Source organism: Micromys minutus (assembly GCF_963924665.1).
Source record: "Micromys minutus genome assembly, chromosome: 6".
In the NCBI taxonomy this organism is placed as follows: domain Eukaryota; kingdom Metazoa; phylum Chordata; class Mammalia; order Rodentia; family Muridae; genus Micromys; species Micromys minutus.
This window is the reverse complement of record NC_137975.1, coordinates 41,248,739-41,269,764: the sequence shown is the minus strand read 5'-3', so window position 1 is coordinate 41,269,764 and position 21,026 is coordinate 41,248,739. Positions and strand designations below refer to the sequence as shown.

General features: G+C 37.2%; 1 protein-coding gene across 1 annotated transcript in view; it reads left to right on the top strand.

The window, feature by feature from the left end:
* The window catches only part of GPR158 (G protein-coupled receptor 158), a gene marked incomplete at both ends in the record, with an annotated part of 357,084 nt that overhangs the window by 187,644 nt on the left and 148,414 nt on the right, over positions 1–21,026 (top strand). Inside the window, one exon of the mRNA XM_080917650.1 lies at positions 3,981–4,204. Coding sequence (XP_080773776.1) covers positions 3,981–4,204 — 224 coding nt within the window. The remainder of the gene's footprint in view (positions 1–3,980; positions 4,205–21,026) is intronic.

The window sequence follows — 21,026 nt, the reverse complement described above, 5'->3', positions numbered from 1 at the left end:
CAAAAAATTTTGAACAGAGCACCAGCAGCTCAGGACCTAACCTCAAGAATCAAGAGGGGGTGCCCCATGAATATAAAATATTTTTGTTCAGCAATGTAGCCACTCAAAAGAGTACACAGACAACTTGGAAAATAGGAGAAAATCTTTGCCAGCTCCACTTCAGATAATGGGCTAATATTCAGATTAATAAAGAATTGTACAAATTAAACAACAAGGGAAGAAAAACTGTCAATCTTCAAATGGGGAAATGAACTGACGAAACAGTTTTCAAAAGGGAAACACCAGTGGTCAATAACCGTTTTTAAAGGTGTTCCATGTCCTTAGCCATCAGGGATACAGAAATTAAAACTCCTTTGAGATACCAACTCACCACTGTCAGAATGTCTATCATCAAGAAATCTGATAACAAATAATGGAAAGGATATTTACTCTTCTAATTTGATGGTGCAAATTAATATAGTGATTACAGAAACCAGTTTGGAGATTTCTCAAAAAGTTAAAAATAGAGGAACCATATTTCACTCTTGGGCATATGTCCCTACATATTTCTCACCCCATACCTTACAATAGCGATATTTGCACCACCATATGTATTGATGCTGTATTCACTAGGGTGAGGAATTGGAATCAACATAGTTGTTTATTGATAGATGTGTAGGCATCTATATGTATATATGAATATATCCATGTATAAATTTCATTATCCTTTTTATTCTGAAAAAATATAAAAACTTGCCCTCCACTCTCAACTTTTGCTTTCCTGAGATATAAAAGACTCAGTGAGATTGGTTTATATGTTTACACTTATCTTTACTTCAAAATGTTTTAACCTCTAATAATATCCCTGAAAAACAAACACGATTTGCTAATCTTTAGTTCACTTTGAGCTCTTTCACTGTTGGAAGAAATTTAAAGTGTTTTCAGAGTTGATTTTTTTCAACTCTGTTCTTGATTGTGCTCTGACCTGACTTTGCAATTCCACTTGGCTGCTATAAATCTTTTTCTTTCCTTTTCACCTAACATAATATAACTTAATTACCACTTCCCCTCCCTCTATTGCTCCCAGTTCTTTGTCACCTGATCTCCCATCTGGATCAACCCCTTTTTTTTGTCTCATTAGAAAACAAACAAGGTGCCAAAGGATAATAATATGATAGGATAGGAAACAATATGATATGTTAAAAAAAAACTATCACAAGGAAGGATAAAACAAACAGAAAGAAAAGACATAAGAAATAAAGGCATAGAGACCTTCTCATTCACATACTCAGGAATCCCATAAAAACATTAAACTAAAATCCATAATATATACCCAAAGGAACTGTAGGGTTAAAAAGAGATGAGAGTATACACACACACACACAGACACACACACACAGACACACACACACACAGACACACACACACATACAGACACACACACACACACACACACACACACACACACACACACACACACAGGTGCACACAGCCTACCGTTTATGAGTAGTTTGTTTTACAAGTGAGAATACCTTGGACAGAACTAACTTTTCATTTGAAAGTGGTTATCAATTACAGATACCTCCTAGAAGGGGGTATGAACTTACATCTTTGAGATCTAGAGCCTCCTCTGATGTAGATCTGTGCTGACTTTGTGCATGCTATCCCAGTCTGTTAGTTCACATCTGCTTTGATCCTTAAAGAGCCTTGTTTCCTTGATGTCTTCCTGTCTGGCTCAAGCATTCTTGAATTCTTTAGGATTCCCTGGGCCCTGAGTGGAGAGATTTGATAGAGACATCTAGTTTATGAATCAGTTTTTCATGGTCTCTCACCCTGGGCATATTGTCCAATGGATGTGAATCTCTGCATTTGTTCCCACCTGCTTCAGGGGGGTTTCTCTGATGATGGCTGAGCAAAGCACTGAACTGATCCTCTGGCTAGTGTCTTCAACTCTTTCATCTCCCTCTATCTCCTCTAAACTTCCAGAAGCTTCTCTGATGATTCCAATTGCAACAAAATATTGCTTGAGTTAAAGAGATCATAATACAGAATCAAGTCCATTTCATACCATTCTTAGTCCCGTTGACTTTCAACATTTGCTTTACTCAACTGACTTCTACTGAAATAATATGCTCTCTTATACACTTAGTCTGTAAGTCTTGGTAGCCTGTTTTCTATTTCCTATAGCTTGGAAGCTGTTATTTGGAGATAACTCAAAGTTAAAATTCTTAACTATAATAGTCTTTTCTAGGTGTGGTTTGTATATGCTTGGCCCAGGGTGTGGCACTATTTGGAGATAGACTTGTTGGAGTAGTTGTGGCCTTGTTGGAGAGTGTGTCACTGTGGGTGTGGGCTTTAAGACCCTTTCCTAGCTGCTTGGAAACTAGTCTTCTTCTAGACCTTTCAGGTAAAGATGTAGAACTCTCAGTTTCTCCTGTACCAGGACTGCCTTGATGCTGCTATGTACTCACACAGAAGGATAATGGACTGAACCTCTGAACCTGTAAGCCAGCCCCAGTTAAATGTTTTCTTTTTAAGAGTTTCCTTGGTTATGGTGATTGTTCACAGCAACAAAACCCTAACTAAGCCACTATGTTACCATATTTCAAGGAAAATTCAGATGTTTTCCAGTTGATTCTAGTTTTCTGATGTTATACTCTAAATGCTTCCCTTTTAAAGGGCTTTCCTCTCTCTTCAAATTCTGTATTTACTTCCAGAGCTTTCTGTTTATTTTCTAATACTCTTCTGCCTAGTTTGTTTTCAGTATGTATTGTTCCAGTCAACAACTGATACTTTTTGATACTGGTCTTCAGTGCAAACTTAAGCTTGATATGTGAGGCAGACAATTGCATAATTAAACAGAGGATCAATAGGAGCAGTACCCGAACAGCACTGGGGTGTCTCACAGTGTGTCACTGGAGATTGAATGAGATGTTGTACAGACAGATTCTAAATCATGCAACACTGTTAGGCAATTGCAGATTGAACAACTATTGTTTAAGTGCCATCTTATGCAATTTAGACTGGATGAATTTGATAGATTTTAAGAATGATTATAGTGCAATTTTGGATTCTTTGTCATTCGAATCAAGAAGTTTCAAAAATGATAAGTACATTTACTTGATACATCAAACACATGTACATTCTCGTCCTTCCTCTTGTTAATTTTTAACAAATGTGTCTGGAGTATGGCTTGTGCTTTAGGGAATACCATCAGCCACAAGTGGAAGATGATGTTATCAGAGACTTAGCAGGACTGGTCACAGTCCCTGAACCATTTTGTTTCCAGAGTTTGTTTGTTTTTTCTCAATTACTTTGAATGGCAATGTTAAGATCTGTCCAAGACCAGATGGGTCAAACAGCAGGTTCCCCAGGGCAGGAAGGAGGATTGAAAGAGACAGTCAAAATTTTGACATGACTTTGGCCAGTCTTGAGGCTTTAGCAAAGTATTTTTTATTTAGTTCTCTTTTAAACTACTTTAATTACATACGGGAAGGAATAAGTAAGTTAATAATCAAAAATCCTGTAAACGTCTTTCAGGAGGCCAGGTGTGAAGATCAGTGACTAAAGGGAATCCCAAGAGACAGAGAGACTGCCACGCCTACATTCAGTGAACCTGCCCTGAGCTATAAATGTAAACGTTCTGGCTCAGCTACAACTCTAAGTGTTCAGCCCTGAGCTTCAGATGCAAATGTTCTTAATCCAGGCCAGTTTCTTGAGTATAGGGCCAAAGTCAGATTCCAGCCTTGACCAGCTTCTGATTGACCTAGTGAAGTAAAAATCTCCACTGCCAACTGTCCAGTGGTGCCAAAATTGCTCTCCACAAAGATCACAGGGATCAAAAGAGTTTTGAGTCCAAAAGTAAAGTAACTAGCTCTTACCAGGTGATTTGACGAAATGTTTATAATTAATAGAAAAGAGAATGATAAAGGTCTGTATTTCTTCTCTCTCACTTACCTTAGAAATACAAATGACATTGTGGTTTTATTTGGAACTTTCAGGAAGGGCTCCAGATCACCATTTTTCAGGAAGTACAAAGGATGTGTCAGAAGAAACCCATGTCTGCCTGCCCTGCCGAGAAGGCTGCCCCTTCTGTGCTGATGACCGCCCATGCTTTGTCCAGGAGGATAAGTACCTGCGGCTCGCTATCATCTCCTTCCAAGCCCTCTGTATGCTGCTGGACTTTGTCAGCATGCTGGTGGTCTACCACTTTCGCAAAGCAAAGGTAAACCCAGGTATCTTAGTTGTGCCCTTTCTTTTTACTTAGAGCAATTGCTTTTATCTTTAAGGAAACTGGATTTCCAATTCCCCATTACTGTTCTAGTAAGCAGATAGTGTGAAAAATTATATTCATTACCTTTCTTAGAAAAGAATGTTTAATGGTCTTTTGAGATAGTACTTCCTTTGTAGAAGCCTCTTTCTATATAGCCTGGAGCTCTAATGGTCCCCTGCCTTGACCCTGAAAGGTCAGACTTCCAGGTGGGGGATCCTCTGACCTTCAAGGTGCAGGTTCTCTGTGCCTCCTGGGAAAGGCATCACCCCAAATCACTCACGAGAAACGGTCTTGATGCAAACTGCAAGAGGATTTTTATTCTGAGTGCGCTTGGGGCCCACAACCTTAAGTCACACTGGAATAGAGGGCTGCAGACCAGGAGAGCAGAAGCATAACAGATTTTATATGGCTCACAGCAAAGTCTGCCAATCATGGCAAAGCCGGCGAATCACAAACCAATCATTTCACAGCAAAAGCCTGTGAATTACAACCAATCATTGCAAAGCCTGTGAATCACAAACCAATCATTTCGTAGCAAAAGCCTGTGAATCACAAACCAATCATTTCCCTATAGTCTCATAGGTCTGTATTTGTGTGGTCTCCAGGGTGGGAGTGGCAATGGTGGTCAAGTTATGTCACTAGGGCAGGGGGTGGGTTTCTATTGTGCAAGTAGTTTGCAGAGGCCAGATAAGCAATTAGTCAGCTTCTCTCTTAACTTACTAGGCCCTGCTCTTGTATCCAGGGGCCTGCCCTATGCCCTTTCACCCAGTTTCATACAGAAAGTAGGCTCCAGAGCAGTAAGGAGTGTAACTTTATACCACCTACTTACTGGCAGAGACTGGGTCTGGTATTTGAAGTATTTAGGGCCTCTAAGAAGCATGGGTTAAGGCTCCTTTAGAGTGAGGTAGCTTCCTTTAGAGTGAGGTAGCTTGAGGTCCTTAGAGGGGTTAGGCTATATAATTTTTATCCTTTCAACCCTTTTCAGTGTCACTTCTTTGGTCTTCAAAGGGATTTCTGCTATCTCTAGCCCTGTTGTGTTTCCATTTTGTTTTATTTTTCTTAGTAATATTTAAAGATGCAAAAGATTCACCTATTATTTTAAAGCACAATATAATCTGGAGAATAATTCATGGCCGAATATGTTGTCTTACATTGCTGTCCAGGGGTGATGGGAATGCTAAGACACTCAGGGGGAAGAACTTCTTCATTGCTCAAAAATCACTGACACTGAGTATTGTGTTAGGATGTTTGTTTCTGTTGGTTGACAGTCAGTTATTTGTGACACTAGAGAAGACAATCCATTTTCATCCTTCCTGGATGCAAGCAGCCTCTTCGTCTTGGCAAATCTGTGCAGATTGCTATACATTAGAGACATTTTGAAAATTTGTATTCCCACTAGAAATTTAAAAAGAAAAGAAGCTTTTCTGGATAATATCTAACACAAAGTCACTAGTTAACTCTATGAAATATCTTATGCTAATGTTGTAGATGCTATTAGTTCCTTTTAATAGCAGACAACACAGGTGAAAATCAAGCTCTGAGATATCTAGAAAAGCAATCATGCAGTTTTCTCCCATTTTGCTAGTACTTATTTTTTATTTGCAAAAATTATGTTGATTTCATATATAATAAATTAGTAAGGTGATATGTTGCTGGATAACTCTTTTAAAAAGCAAGTCAGCAGCAGAACCATAATTGAAAGGTCTACTTAATAAATTGCTTTAAAATCTCTCTGATGTAATAAATTCATTACACAGTGGATATCATAGCTCTTTATGAATTTTAATTGATTTTAATCATTAATGATCACTGAGTTAAATGAGTCAATGAGAAATGTTGGGTTGAATGCATCATTGGGTACGAAGAAGCTGGCTATAGACAGTTCTGGCTAGACCAATGTCTTACTCTATGTGAATGTTAGTTTATACATTCAGTAACCTTTCAGATTTCCCAAGACCTTCATAGAAAATGCACAGCAATTGACCAGAACCTTTTGTTTACAGGGCTGCCTTGAGAATATATATCTTTACACATAATTTCATTAAATTTCTTGGATGTAATCAGTTTGAAGATAATTGCATTTGAAATCAGTTTCATGGAATGAGAAACAATGAGAAGGGGGCCTAAGTCACAAGGCAAAGGAACACAGATCTTGCACATTGAAGAATGCAAATATTTGGTGACATCTTCTTTAGTGATTTCTCTTACCAAATTGGATTAACTATAATAATAATAATAATAATAATAATAATAATAATAATAATAATAATACATTTCCAGTTTAGAGATTCCATATGTACAGCATATAGGCTTTGGGATTACTCTAAACTTTTTGTGTCTTGGCTAACAAATAGACAAGAAACCTGATGGGGCAGCACCAGCCCTCCCTTTAGACATTTCTCATTATGGCTTCTATTCCTGATAATTAAAAGAACAAAATATACTCATTCTACCAATTTCATCTATTTTGATGAAAGAGAAATAATCCTATTATTAGGCAGCATGACAGTTATAAGTTAAATCATCTAGAGTTAAACTCCATCCCAACCTTTTTTTGACTCGTTTCTTCCTGTTTTAAGTGGAGCTGATACAATACGTCATACCCCAAACATTGATCCAAAGTCTCACATAGATGTTAAAGGAGGAGCCATAGCTAAGAGTCTTTCCTCAGACAAGATCACAGCTGCAGATAGATAGTCATGATCTTCGGTTATGAAACTTTTTAAAAGACATGGCATAAAACCCATAACTGATAAAAGGCTAAACTAATGAATTGTATTTCATGAAAATTGAGACTTTAGGCCATAAAAAGACACAATTAAAAAAGTAAAAAAGATAACCCATATAGAAGCAGAGAATTTTTACAGGTCGTATATATAGTAAGAGAACAGCGTCCAAAATATATAAGAAATTCTTATAAATGAACAGAGAGGATAAATTTAATTTTAAAATGGAGAAAGGACCTGAATAGACATTTTTTAAAACAAAGATATATGATAAGCCAATGGACACAAAAAATATGCTCAACAATATTAGTTATTATAATAAATGCAAATCAAGTCCATAATAACCAGTGATGTAAGTTAAATAGTTTAAAAATTGTATTAATCCAGTGATTAATGTAAAGAATGTAAAGAAATTAAAAATTTCCCATTTATTTCTATTGTAGATGCAAAATGGTATGCCAAGATTGAGAAGTATCTTAATAATGACTATAAAAAGTAAAATTTTGTACAATATGACTCAAGTGTTTTAGCCCTACTAATACATGTCTACATAGAAATGCAAATGCATGTTCATGAAAGTGTCATTCACAATAGCGTGATGGTGAAAGCCATCCAGATGTCGATCAATTAATACAAATAGATAGTTAAGATGTGATTTCCCATATAACAGCTAGAATACCATTTATTCTGACTGGTTTTGTGTGTCAACTTAACACAAGCAGGAGTTATTACAGAGAAAGGAGCCCACCTTCAGGAAATGCCTCCATGAGATCCAGCGCTAAGGCATTTTCTCAATTAGCAATCAAGGATAGTAAGGCCCACTGCGAGTTATGCCATCCCTGGGCTGGTAGTCTTGGGTTCTATAAGAAAGCAAGCTACGTTAGCCAGGGGAAGCAAGCCAGTAAGTAACATCCTTCTATGGTCTCTGCATCAGCTCCTGCTTCCTGACCTACTTGAGTTTCAATCTGTTCTTTGTTTGGTGATGAACAGCCAAAGTGTAAGCTGAATAAATCCTTTCCTCTCCAACTTGCTTCTTGGTCATGATGCTTGTGGAGGAATAGAAACCCTTTCTAAGACGTCATTTGTAAATCAAAAGGATTATATATTAACCCATGGAATGATACAAATAAAACTTGAAGATTTTAAGTGGGAAAACAACTGTAAAAGACAATACATTGCATAATTCCATTTCTCAGAAATGTTCAGAATAAAACAATTCATTGGTCCTGGAAATAAATTAGTGGTTACCAGGAGCTGGGAAAAGAGAAGAATGGAGAGTGACCACTCATGATATTAGGGCTTCTTTCTGAAACAGCATTCCATGACTTTATAGGCATTTATACATATTGTATCTCCAAAGCCAGTGCTGGAATAATCCACCAGTTCATGTAGACTAAATTTAACGAATCATTGATCTTTCATCATTATATTTCCAGACTTTTGCAAGATTAGCAGTTAGCGTATATTTCCCACCTGTGGGTCCACATATGACATTTAAATAGTTGAAAATGATAGTGAGTTGGAAATGCAGTTCTGGCTTTGCAGCACACACCCAAGCTTAGGCTTATTCACATGTTAATTAACTCCAAACCATTACGACCCATCTACTTCTACTAGGCTTTTGTCTGAAAAGGGTTATTAAATGTACAATTAAACTAAACTGAAGGTTATTTGCTTACTTATGTCATTAGTTTTTTTCAAAAGGTTTAATTTAAATAATTTTCTTTCAAAAATTGGGACTATGAGCCCTCTATTGGTTATCAATTCTCAAGCCATTGAGGATATTCACAACTGAACCCATGATGTTTATAGTCTTATTATTAGAGAAGCAATGTATAGGTTCACAATATAGTAAATATGTTTGCTACATTTCTAGTTTTTATTTGGGAAGAGAAACATGTTTTTTAGAACTAGAATCATGTCATACATTAGCACAGTCAAGACTCTGAGACTTTGTTAGCTGTCTAGGTTAGGAAACCTGGGTAGAATACTTATATATTTTTAGTTTCTTGTGATCCAGCCAAAGGCATAAGCACATTTAGAAGATGAATAGAGCATAATCAAGTTAAAATTAGAGTAGAAATATTAGTGGAAGAAAATTGTGAGGATTAAAAAGGAAGTGGATTCTTTGAGGATAGGGTTATAGCCTCAGACCATTGTTGATAGGGCAGTGACTTCTGGGAACTTTCTATCAGCATTACTAGTTAAAATGATACAGCAGGCCCTCAAATACAAACCAACCACAAGAAATTCATTCACTGAGCCTTGAATGAAATTTGTTCTATAGACCATCACATAAAGAGGTCATAAAATATAAAGAATGTCTAAACCCTTCTAGGGAATACAAAGATATTCTCGATAGCCTGTTCTGCTCACTTGACTTGTTTGTCCTGTGAGTGTTGGAATACCCACCAGGCAAACAGACCTCAGTGCCACAATGTAATCTAGCACATTGCTCCTTGATGCTTGGTTTGTGTTAAACTTTTCCTCACCATGATATTATAGCTGACAGACCATTTAGGGGAGAACTGTTTCCTATGATACAGTCTGCCACAGTGGAGCAGAGACCATAATGGTGTTGTGTGTTCACATAGTGAAGACCAGGAGACAGGGAGATATACAAGAACTAAGGTCAGACATAATCTTCATAGCCCTGCCTGGTGACTGTATTGCATCATTCTCCTCTTCTAAAGGACTCACAGCCTTTAGTGGTCCTTCAAGATGAAGACTGGGTAGTCTAAATGTAAGGCTGTGTGGGACATTTCTTATTAAAACCATAACAGTGATTAATGTGGGGAATGGGGTCTACCAAGAGACAGACACCTTAAGAGAAGCACACCGCTTTATATACAGGAGCTATCCTTTCTTTCTTTCTTTCTTCCTTCCTTCCTTCCTTCCTTCCTTCCTTCCTTCCTTCCTTCCTTCCTTCCTTTCTTTCTGCCTGCCTGTTTTCTTTCTTTCTTTCTTTTTTATTGAGTATTTTTTGTATTTACATTTTAGATGTTATCCCCTTCCCCCAATCCCATCCTCCCTTTCCCCTCCCATTGCCTCTATGAAGGTGTTCCCTCTCCTAACCAGCCTCTATCACCTCAGCTCCTTGGCATTCTCCTACACTGGGAAAAGAAACCTTCACTGGACCAAAGGCCTCTTCTCCCATTGATGCCAGAGAACTCTATCCTCTGCTACATAAACCATGGGTCTCTCCATGAGAACTCATTGGTTGGTGTTTTAGTCCCTGGGAGCTGTGGTGGGTTTGTTTAGTTAGTAATTTTGTTCTTCCCATGGGGTTGCAGACTCTTTCAGCTTCAGTCCTTTCTCTAGCCCCTTCATTGGGGTCTTGTGTCCTGAGGCAGGCATTTGGATGCCTGGTTACAGGTGTTCCATTGTAGTTCCTTCCTTGATATTTCCCTACTTTAAAATCTTAGACTTTCATCATTTACACAAGAATTTATGATACAACATGTCTTAATTGCCTGTAGTGTGTAGTGTATGTGCATGTGCAGTTTTTTCCTTAGGGACACTAGACATCTTGGAGCATGTGCTTCTTTTATTTAAAATGAACTACTTTTGTAAAGTAGCAAAATCATCACATGGACAAGTCAAAATGCTGGAAAATGTTAGCTGTTTCAATCCCAGTACAAGCCAAACCACTGCAATAGTAATATTTCAGCTTTCAGCTGAAGCAAGAAATATTCATTGTAAGAGACCTAAGATGGTCCAGAGAGTGGACTAGCCTGCCCTTCATTCTGGTTCTGAGTACATTTTTTGATCAAGGTTACCTAGACCAAAATCAAAACAATGAAAGTACTGCTCTCCACAATTCTCTAGCAAATCACTAAGAATCAGGGTTCAGCAACCATTTTAACATCTTATTCTTTTAAATGGCATAACTGAGATTCTAGGCTATTCATGGGTGAGGTTTACAGGATCCTAAAGAGTTAATGAGATCTTACTATTCAGAAACACTTGGGAAACAATGCATGCATCTGGGCTTAAAGATCCAATATGTCAGTAAGCCATGAGTGTTTTGAAACAAGTGAATTCTTCTAAAGCAATAGCAACATTACAGCAGTTTTTAAAAAATCTTAATTTTAAATATTATTGAAATATTTGTTACCAAATATTGTGACAAGTAACATATTTCTTCAATTAGATATTCTACACAGAGTATGGTTTGTTACAGCTTAGGAATGTCATGTGTGTATGTGTGAGTGTGAGCGTGCATGAAAGTGTGTGTGTGTGTGTTTGTGTGTGTGTGTGTCTGAGTGTGTGGGAGTGAGTGTGTGTGTTTATAAGTGAGTATGTGAGTGTGCACATGTGTGAGTGTGAGTGTGTGTTTATATGGGTATATGAGTGTGAGTATGTGTGTATATGTATGAGTGTGTGTGTATATGTGTGTATGAGGGTGTGTGAGTGTGTGTGTGTGAATGTGTGTGTGTGAGTGTGTATAGATTTATTTGTGTGAGTGTGTGTTTGTGTGAGTGTGTGTTTGTGTGACTGTGTGTGTGTTTGTGTGTATGTATGATTTACTTCTGAGTGGAGATTCCAGAGGAAGAATATACTCTGGAAAGAACGGTGGCTTCCATTAGACATACTCTGTGCTCATTTCAGCATGGTTTGATTTCAGTTAAACACACAAAGGAATAGTACATTTTAAAAAGTGAGTGTGTTGTGGTTGATGTTTCCCCATTCTTATAAAAGTTATTGTTTTAAATTAGAAATTATTTTACAGAATAAACAACAATGCCATATTTTAGTTTGGTAATTGAAGTGTTTTGATATAACATGACTTTTGACTTGCTATCACCTATCTTTATAAAATATGGGGAGATTGAAATATCACTTTTTAATGCTGCAAAGTGTCTAAAACTTGATTATTCTAATCACCCTAAGCAATTCAGTGACATAAAGTGCCTTCACATTACAGGATCACTGTCACCGTTTCTCATTTTTCTTCTCAGAAACCATGGCTTCCTTCCACTCTCACAGTGTGTTCCTGACGTGTTTTGTCAACAAGAAATATGTCATAAGCTCTGAGTAGAGCTTAGCCTCTCAGCATAAATCCAGATGGTCATGGGAGAGCATTCATAACTTGCCTTTTCTTTTTTTAAAATTTATTTCAGATAGATTTTTTAAGGTTGTAATTAAGTATTTGTGGGTACACACACACACACACATACACACACATATATATGTAACAATAATATATGAAAAGAGGCTATTAATTGGAGGGGATAGGAGAGAGACTAGGAAGGGCTGTAGGAAGGAAAGGGGGATGTGATACAGTTCTATTTTAATTAAAATATATTCTTTTTCTTTTTTTATGAGCTTTACACAGTCTGTGAGTTGTTTCTAAGGTATTCAGAGCTTTCTGTGGTTAGTATCCCATTATCAGTGACTGCATATTATGTCTGTTCTTTTGTGACTGGGTTATCTCACTCAGGATGATATTCTCTAGATGCATCCATTTTCTTAAGAATTTCGTTAAGTCATTGTTTCTGATAGCAGAGTAGTACTCCACTGTGTAAATGTACCACAATTTTTGTATTCCTTCATCTACTGAAGGACATCTGGGTTCTTTCCAGTTTCTGGATATTATAAATAGAGCTGCTATGAACATTGTGGTGCATGTTTCTTTGTTGTGTGTTGGAGCGTCTCTGGCGTAAATGCCCAGAAGTGGAATAACTGGGTCTTCAGGTAGTACTATGTCCATTTTTCTGACGAACCGCCAGACTAATTTCCAGAGTGCTTGTATCAGTTTACAACCTCACCAGCAGTGGAGAAGTGTTCCTATTTCTCCACATCCTCGCCAGCATCAGTAGTCATCTGAGTTTTGGATTTTGGCCAATCTGACTGGTGTGAGGTGGAATCTCAGCGTTGTTTTGATGTGCATTTCCCTGATGGCTAAGAATGTGGAGCACTTCCTTAGATGTTTCTCAGCCATTCAATATTCCTCGATTGAGAACTTTTTGTTTAAGTTTGTACCCCATTTTTGAATAGGGTTGTTTAATTCTCTGGTGTCTATCTTTTTGAGTTCTTTGTATACCTTGGATATTAGGCCTCTATCTGATGTGTTGGTAAAAATCTTTTCCTACTCTGTTGGCTGCCATTTTGTTTTCTTGACAGTGTCTTTTGCCTTACAGCTACATTTATTACTAACTGGGTTTATCATGTATGCACAAAATTTTAAAAAAGTAAAAATGAAGTTAGAAAAATTATTTGAAACACATATAGCAATAAAGGATTAGTAACTTTAATCTAAGCACATTCCCCAAATCAAATCAAATCCAAACATCTTTTAGGTTCATGAAAAAAAAGAAAGGTAGATAGATTAAAAATCCACCAGAAAGTATCAAAAAATATAAGGATATTAAGAGAAAAGTATAAAAATTAAATACAAAAATATATTTTTGTTTTCTTGAGTAGTTACAAAATCAAATGAAAAAAATGCAATTTTTACAAACACAATTCTCTGAGTTGTTGATTATGGTATTAGGAGCTCAGTTTTTATAATTGTTAATAATTATATAAGTTTTAGATTATTTGGCTGAAATTTGGTGTAGCTTAAAAACTCATAGTATTTTTAGTAAATTATTAGAAATCTGCCTTAAAATTATATATATATAATATATATCACAAAGGTTTCCAAAGATATTCACACACACACACACACACACACACACACACACACATATCAATAAACTTACTATGATGTAGCTTATACTTCTGTCAAAAGGACTAACTGTGGGTGAAATGTCCAACTGAAGCATTACATCATCACACCCCAACTCACAGTGCTGGCCTATCACTTCCTAGACAGAACACTTTAGCACAGCCTAGTGGTTATTCTAGCCCTATTTTTTTTCTCTTCTTTTTCTCTCATGGTTTTTCATTGGCTGCCTTTATTTTCCATCTTTCCATTTATCATTTATCCTCTGAACACCCACTGAGAACTTCGGATTACCCATGTTTGGAACAGAGTAATAAACAGGGCAATTAAATCTTTATGCTTGCAGAGTTTGTGTGGGGTGGTAGCAAATGGAATGCAGGATGTGTGAGAATTGCAGTGATATAATTTGATAGTGAACGACTTGAAGCCATGGATCCTTATAGCCTCTCTAAGTGAAATATTGTCCTCACTGTGTGTTTACATAAATCTAAGTGTGAACAGTTAAGAAGCTGATCAAGGCTTGAAGAGCCTGGGACCTGTGCTCATTTGTTTGACCTTAGCTTTCTCTGTCACTTTGTTACTCTGAAAACATATATGCTTCACTCATAGATGTACAAATTAATTTGATTTGAAGTTAAAAAACAAACACAATTATCCCAGCCCCATTATATAAGTCTAAATATGTGGATTCTTTTTTTGCCCAATCCATTCAGTTCCAGCAAGCTTATGTGTCATGCATAATTTTATGTCCAGTTCCTGCTACATACATACTAATGAGCTACACAAATCAAGTTTTTCCTCAGTAAGAACCATTGTTCCTGGATCAACTCATTTGTGTTCCTGCATACTTTATGGTTTGCCCTAAGAGAAAGAGGGTAAAATAGATTGTGCACGTGTGTGTGTGTGTGTGTGTGTGTGTGTGTGTGTGTGTGTGTATGTGTTTGTGTGTGTGTATGCTTGTGACTGGTGGTAAGGTAAACAATATGAAAAGAATAAGCAGACTGCCAGCTGGAAAGGCAGCTCGTACAGGCTGAGCAACTGTGACCTGGAACAGATCTTAGGAACTTCTGTTCCCACCTGGAGACGACTTCAGTACGCAGAGCAGAGCCTGGCCCAGCTGCCACCCGGAACCTGGGCTGCCAGGGAGTAGAGAGATCTCTGCGGAGTGCACACGGAAAGTGTACCAGGGACACAGACCAGATACAAGGGAAAGGCAAGAACATATCACTGACAAGAAAATGGCAAGAGGAAAGAGAAAGAGTATATCCCAAGGAAACCAAGACAATCTAGCAACACCAGAACCCAGCTCTCCAATAGTAGCAAACATCGGAATTCCAAACACTCAAGAGAAAGAAGACACAGACCTGAAATCATGCCTCAAGACGCTGATAGAGTTACTTAAACAAGAAAGGGAGGAAAAGCAAAAAGATTCAGAAGCTTTTAATGAAGAAACAAGAAAAACACTCAAAGAACTCAAAGAATGAGACGAAAACAGAACCAAAGAAATAAAGGAATGGAAGAGGGAAATTAAAACAGAAATTGACACAATAAAGAAAACGCTAAAAGAGATGACCCTAGAGTCAGAACACCAAAAAAATAAATCAGGAGTCACAGAAGCAAGCATTTGCAACAGATTACAAGAGATCGAGGAGAGAATCTCAGGGGCAGAAGACAAAATTGCAAACATAGACAAAACAGCCAGAGAAGATGCAAAAAACAAAAAGCTCCTAACCCAAAATGTCCAGGAAATCCAAGACACAATGAGAAGACCGAACCTAAGGATAATAGGAATAGAAGAGGGAGAAGAGTATCAACTAAGAGGCACAGTAAATATCTTCAACAAAATCATAGAAGAAAAATTCCCTACCCTCAAGAATGAGATGACCACAAGCATAAAAGTAGCCTTCAGAACTCCAAATAGGTTGGACCAGAAAAGAAATACCTCCCGACACGTAATAGTAAAAACATCAAGTGCCCAAAGTAAAGAAAGAATACTAAAAGCAGTAAGGGAAAAAGGTCAGGTAACATATAAAGGCAGACCAATCAGACTCACACCCGATTTCTCAACAGAGACTATGAAAGCTAGAAGAGCCTGGACAGACATCATGCACTCCTTAAGAGAGCACAAGTGCCAGCCCAAGCTGCTATACCCAGCAAAACTATCAATTACCATCGATGTTGAGACAAAGATATTTCAAGACAAATCAAAATTCACACAATATCTGACCACAAACCCAGCACTACAATGAATTATAGGTGGAAAACCCAATACAAGGAGGGAAAATACAGCCTAGTAAAAGCAAGAAAACTCCTAAACAAGAAAACTAAAAGAAGAAAAAAACACAGACACAACTCAATCCAAAAAAAGCAAAAATGGCAGGAAACAGAAACAATTATTCCTTGATATCTATTAACATAAATGGTCTCAACTCCCCAATAAAGTGACATAGACTATCAGACTGGATACATAAACAAAATCCATCCTTTTGCTGCATACAGGAAACTCATCTCAGAGACAGAGACAGACACTATCTCAGAGTAAAAGGGTGGGAAAAAAATTTCCAAGCAAACAGCTCCAAGAAGCAAGCTGGAGTGGCTATTCTAATATCAAATAAAGTAAATTTCCAACCAAAAGTTATCAAAAAAGATAAAGAAGGACACTTTATACTCATTACCGGGGAAATCTGTCAGGAGGAACTCTCAATCCTTAACATATATGCTCCAAATAAAAAATCACCCACATTCATAAAAGAAACTCTACTAAAGCTCAAAAAATACATTTCACCCCACACAATAATAGTGGGAGACTTTAATACTCCACTCTCACCAATGGACAGATCAGGGAAACAGAAACTGAACAAGGACACTGCAAAACTAGCAGAGACTTTGAACCAACTATAATTAATAGATATATACAGAACATACTATCCGAAAGTAAAAGAATACACCTTCTTCTCACCACCCCATGGCACCTTCTCAAAAATTGACCACATAATTGGACACAGAACGAGCCTTCATCGATATAAGAAGATTGAAATACTCCCATGCATCCTCTCAGATCACCATGGTCTACGGCTGGTCTTTAACAACAACAAAGACAATAAAATGCCCACATACACATGGAAACTAAACAACGCTCTGTTAAAGGATAGCAGGGTCAAAGAAGAAATAAAGAAAGAAATTAAGGACTTTCTAGAATTCAACGAAAACGATAACACAACATACCCAAACCTATGGGATGCAATGAAAGCAGTATTGAGAGGAAAACTCATAGCCCTAAGTGCTTCCAAAAAGAAACTGGAGAGAGCTCACATCAGCAACCTGACAGCACAGCTAAAAGCCCTAGAACAAAAGGAAGCAGATATACCCAAAAAGAGTAGACGGCAAGAAATAATCAAAATTAGGGCAGAAATAGACCAAATAGAAACAAAAAAAAAAAACATTGAAAAAATCAACAAAACAAAGAGTTGGTTCTTTGAGAAAATCAACAAGATTGATAAACCCCTAGCCAGACTAACTAAAGGGCAAAGAGAGAGTATCCAAATTAACAAAATCAGAAAGGAAAGTGGAGACATAACAACTGAAACTGAGGAAATTCAAGAAATCATCAGATCCTACTACAAAAACTTATACTCCACAAAATTGGAAAATCTGGAGGAAATGGACAAATTCCTAGACAGATACAAGGTCCCAAAGTTTAACCAGGACCAAGTAAACCATCTAAATAACCCTATAACACCTAAAGAAATAGAAGTCATCAAAAGCCTCCCAACCAAAAAAAGCCCAGGTCCAGACGGGTTCAGTGCAGAATTTTATCAGACATTTATTGGGGATATAACACCAATATTCGCCAAACTATTCCCAAAGATAGAATCAGATGGAATATTACCCAACTCATTTTTTGAGGCTACAATAACCCTCGTACCTAAGCCACACAAAGACCCTACAAGGAAAGAGAACTTCAGACCAACCTCACTTATGAACATTGATGCAAAAATACTCAACAAAATCCTTGCAAACGGAATCCAAGAACACATCAAAACCATCATTCATCATGACCAAGTAGGCTTCATCCCTGGGATGCAGGGATGGTTTAACATAAGGAAATCCATCAATGTAATCCACCATATAAACAAACTTAAAGACCAAAATCACATGGTCATCTCACTAGACGCTGAGAAAGCATTCGACAAAATCCAACACCCCTTCATGTTAAAAGTCCTGGAAAGAACAGGAATCCAAGGCCCATATTTAAACATAATAAAAGCAATATACAGCAAACCAACAGCCAACATCAAACTTAATGGCGAGAAACTTGAAGCAATCCCTCTAAAATCAGGGACTCGACAAGGCTACCCACTCTCTCCCTACCTATTCAACATAGTACTGGAAGTCCTGGCTGGAGCAATTAGACAGCAAAAGGAGATCAAGAGGATACAAATCGGACAGGAAGAGATAAAAATATCACTCTTTGCCGATGACATGATAGTGTACTTGAGTGATCCCAAAAATTCCACCAGAGAACTCTTACAGCTGATAAACAAATTCAGCAAAGTGGCCGGATACAAAATTAACTCAAACAAATCAGTAGCCTTCCTATACTCAAAGGACAAACATGTGGAGAAAGAAATTAGGGAAAAGGTACCCTTCACAATTGTTACAAAAACTATGAAATACCTTGGTGTGACTCTAACTAAGGAAGTGAAGAACCTGTATGACAAGAACTTCAAACCTCTAAAAAAAGAAATTGAGGAGGATCTCAGAAAATGGAAAGATCTCCCATGCTCATGGATTGGAAAGATCAACATCTTAAAAATGGCCATCCTACCAAAAGCAATCTACAGATTCAATGCAATCCCCATCAAAATTCCAACCCAGTTCTTCATGGAATTGGAAAGATCAATGTGCAATTTCATATGGAATAACAAAAGACCTAGAATAGCGAAATCCATCCTCAACAACAAAAAAACATCTGCGGGAATCACTATCCCTGACCTCAAGCTATATTACAAGGCAATTGTGCTGAAAACTGCATGGTACTGGTACAGAAATAGGCAAGTGGATCAATGGAATAGAATAGAAGATCCCGAAATGAGCCCTCATGTATATGGTCACCTGATTTTTGACAAAGGAGCAGTAAACATTCAATGGAAAAAGGACAGCCTATTCAACAAATGGTGCTGGTCCAACTGGCACTCAACATGCAAAAGAATGAAAATAGACCCGTTCTTATCTCCTTGTACAAAGCTCAAGTGTAAGTGGATTAAAGATCTCCACATTAAACCAGATACACTGAAACTATTAGATGAGAAAGTAGGGAAAACCTTAGAACACATAGGCACAGGAGAAAATTTCCTGAACAAAACACCAATGGCTCAAGCTCTAAGGTCAAAGATTAACAAATGGGACTTAATGAGATTGCAAAGTTTCTGTAAGGCTAAGGACATCGTCAAGAAAACAAAACGGCAACCAACAGAATGGGAAAAGATCTTTACCAACACCACATCAGATAGAGGCCTAATATCCAAGGTGTACAAGGAACTCAAAAAGCTAGACACCAGAGAATCAAATAACCCTATTAAAAAATGGGGTACAGAGCTAAACAAATCATTTTCAGTTGAGGAACACCGAATGGCTGAGAAACATCTGAGGAAGTGCTCGACATCCTTAGCCATCAGGGAAATGCAAATCAAAACAACCCTAAGATTCCACCTCACACCAGTCAGATTGGCCAAGATCCAAAACTCAGATGACAGCAGATGCTGGCGAGGCTGCGGAGAAAGAGGAACACTTCTCCACTGTTGGTGGGGTTGCAAGCTAATACAACCACTCTGGAAATCTGTCTGGCGATACCTCAGAAAATTGGATATAGTACTACCTGAAGACCCAGCTATTCCACTTCTGGGCATATACCCCAGAGACACTTTAATACACAACAAAGATATATGCACCACAATGTTCATAGCGGCTCTATTTATAATAGCCAGAAGCTGGAAGGAACCCAGATGTCCTTCAGAAGACGAATGGATACAAAAATTGTGGTACATATACACAATGGAATACTACTCAGCCACCAGAAACAATGACTTAACCAAATTCTTAAGAAAATGGCTGCATCTAGAGAAGATCATCCTGAGTGAGATAACCCAGTCACAAAAGAACAGACATAATATGCAGTCACTGATAGTGGGATGCTAACCCCAGAGGCTTGCACTCCCCCAGAAACAACTCACAGACTGTATGAAGTCCAAGAAATAAAGAAAACAAAAAATATACATATATTCACAAAACAAGAAGACTTTGACTATTTCCATGTTGCATTTTGTTTTGCATGTACTTTACGCTTATTACAACTAGTAGGTTTTCAATGCATACTGTCAAGCCCTTGAAAAAGATCAAGTACTGACTAAAAAATATATTCACATGGTTTTATGTAAAATTTATTTTAATGTCTGAAAAAACAGTACTGACAAAAATGTATAATTTTAAGCAAAAAAAGTTTAAAATCTTTACATTTATCTTTGTTTTGCAAAATAAAGTCGTTTAAAAAAAGAATAAGCAAAAAATGGCTTATCTAAAAGGTATGTTGTCTTTGTGTGCTTCTTAAGAAATATCATTTGAATAACCTCATAGTCCATCTGGTGGCACAATACTAATTATGAATTATGATGCTCAAGTAAAGTGATTTTAACATATTTGTATATGCCTTAAGGGATATATGAAATTCTTAGTGATTACCATAGCTCCATATCAGGTTCTCTTGAGACATTTGTACTTACTAATGTTTATTTATAAAGCCAATTGCTTATTGAATATGCTAAAAATAGCTTTTTAAAAATTAATGCACTAATAAACCAAGCTGCTTGTTAGTTGAAATATATTGTGAGAGACAAATCACTTGTATTATTTACAAATTCCTTGGTGCCTCTTCATTATTAAGGCTTATTGAACATTTTGTGAATAACAGACTGTAAAATTATAAATCAATCCATTTCTATATTCAGAAATTAAACTTAGTTATGTCTTCATGAATATTTAGTTAAGTTTATAAAGGTGTCTTATCCATGATATATTCACAATCAAATAAAGATAAAAAGAAAGGGAAATAGTACATAATATATGCATACACATTGTGTGTGTTCGTCTTTCAAATAATAACTACTTTTTACAGGTTTCTACTTGTAATTATATGTGTCTGTGTGTGAGTACCTGCACATGAGTGAAGTTGCCTGAAGAAGCCAGAAGGCATCAGATTCTCTAAAGCTGGAGTTGTGGTCTGCTCCTGTGGATCCTGGGATCTGAACTCAGGGTCTCTGCAAGAGCAGTATGTGCTCACTGCTGAGACAATTTTTGAGCTTCTCACACAATAGCTCTTTAA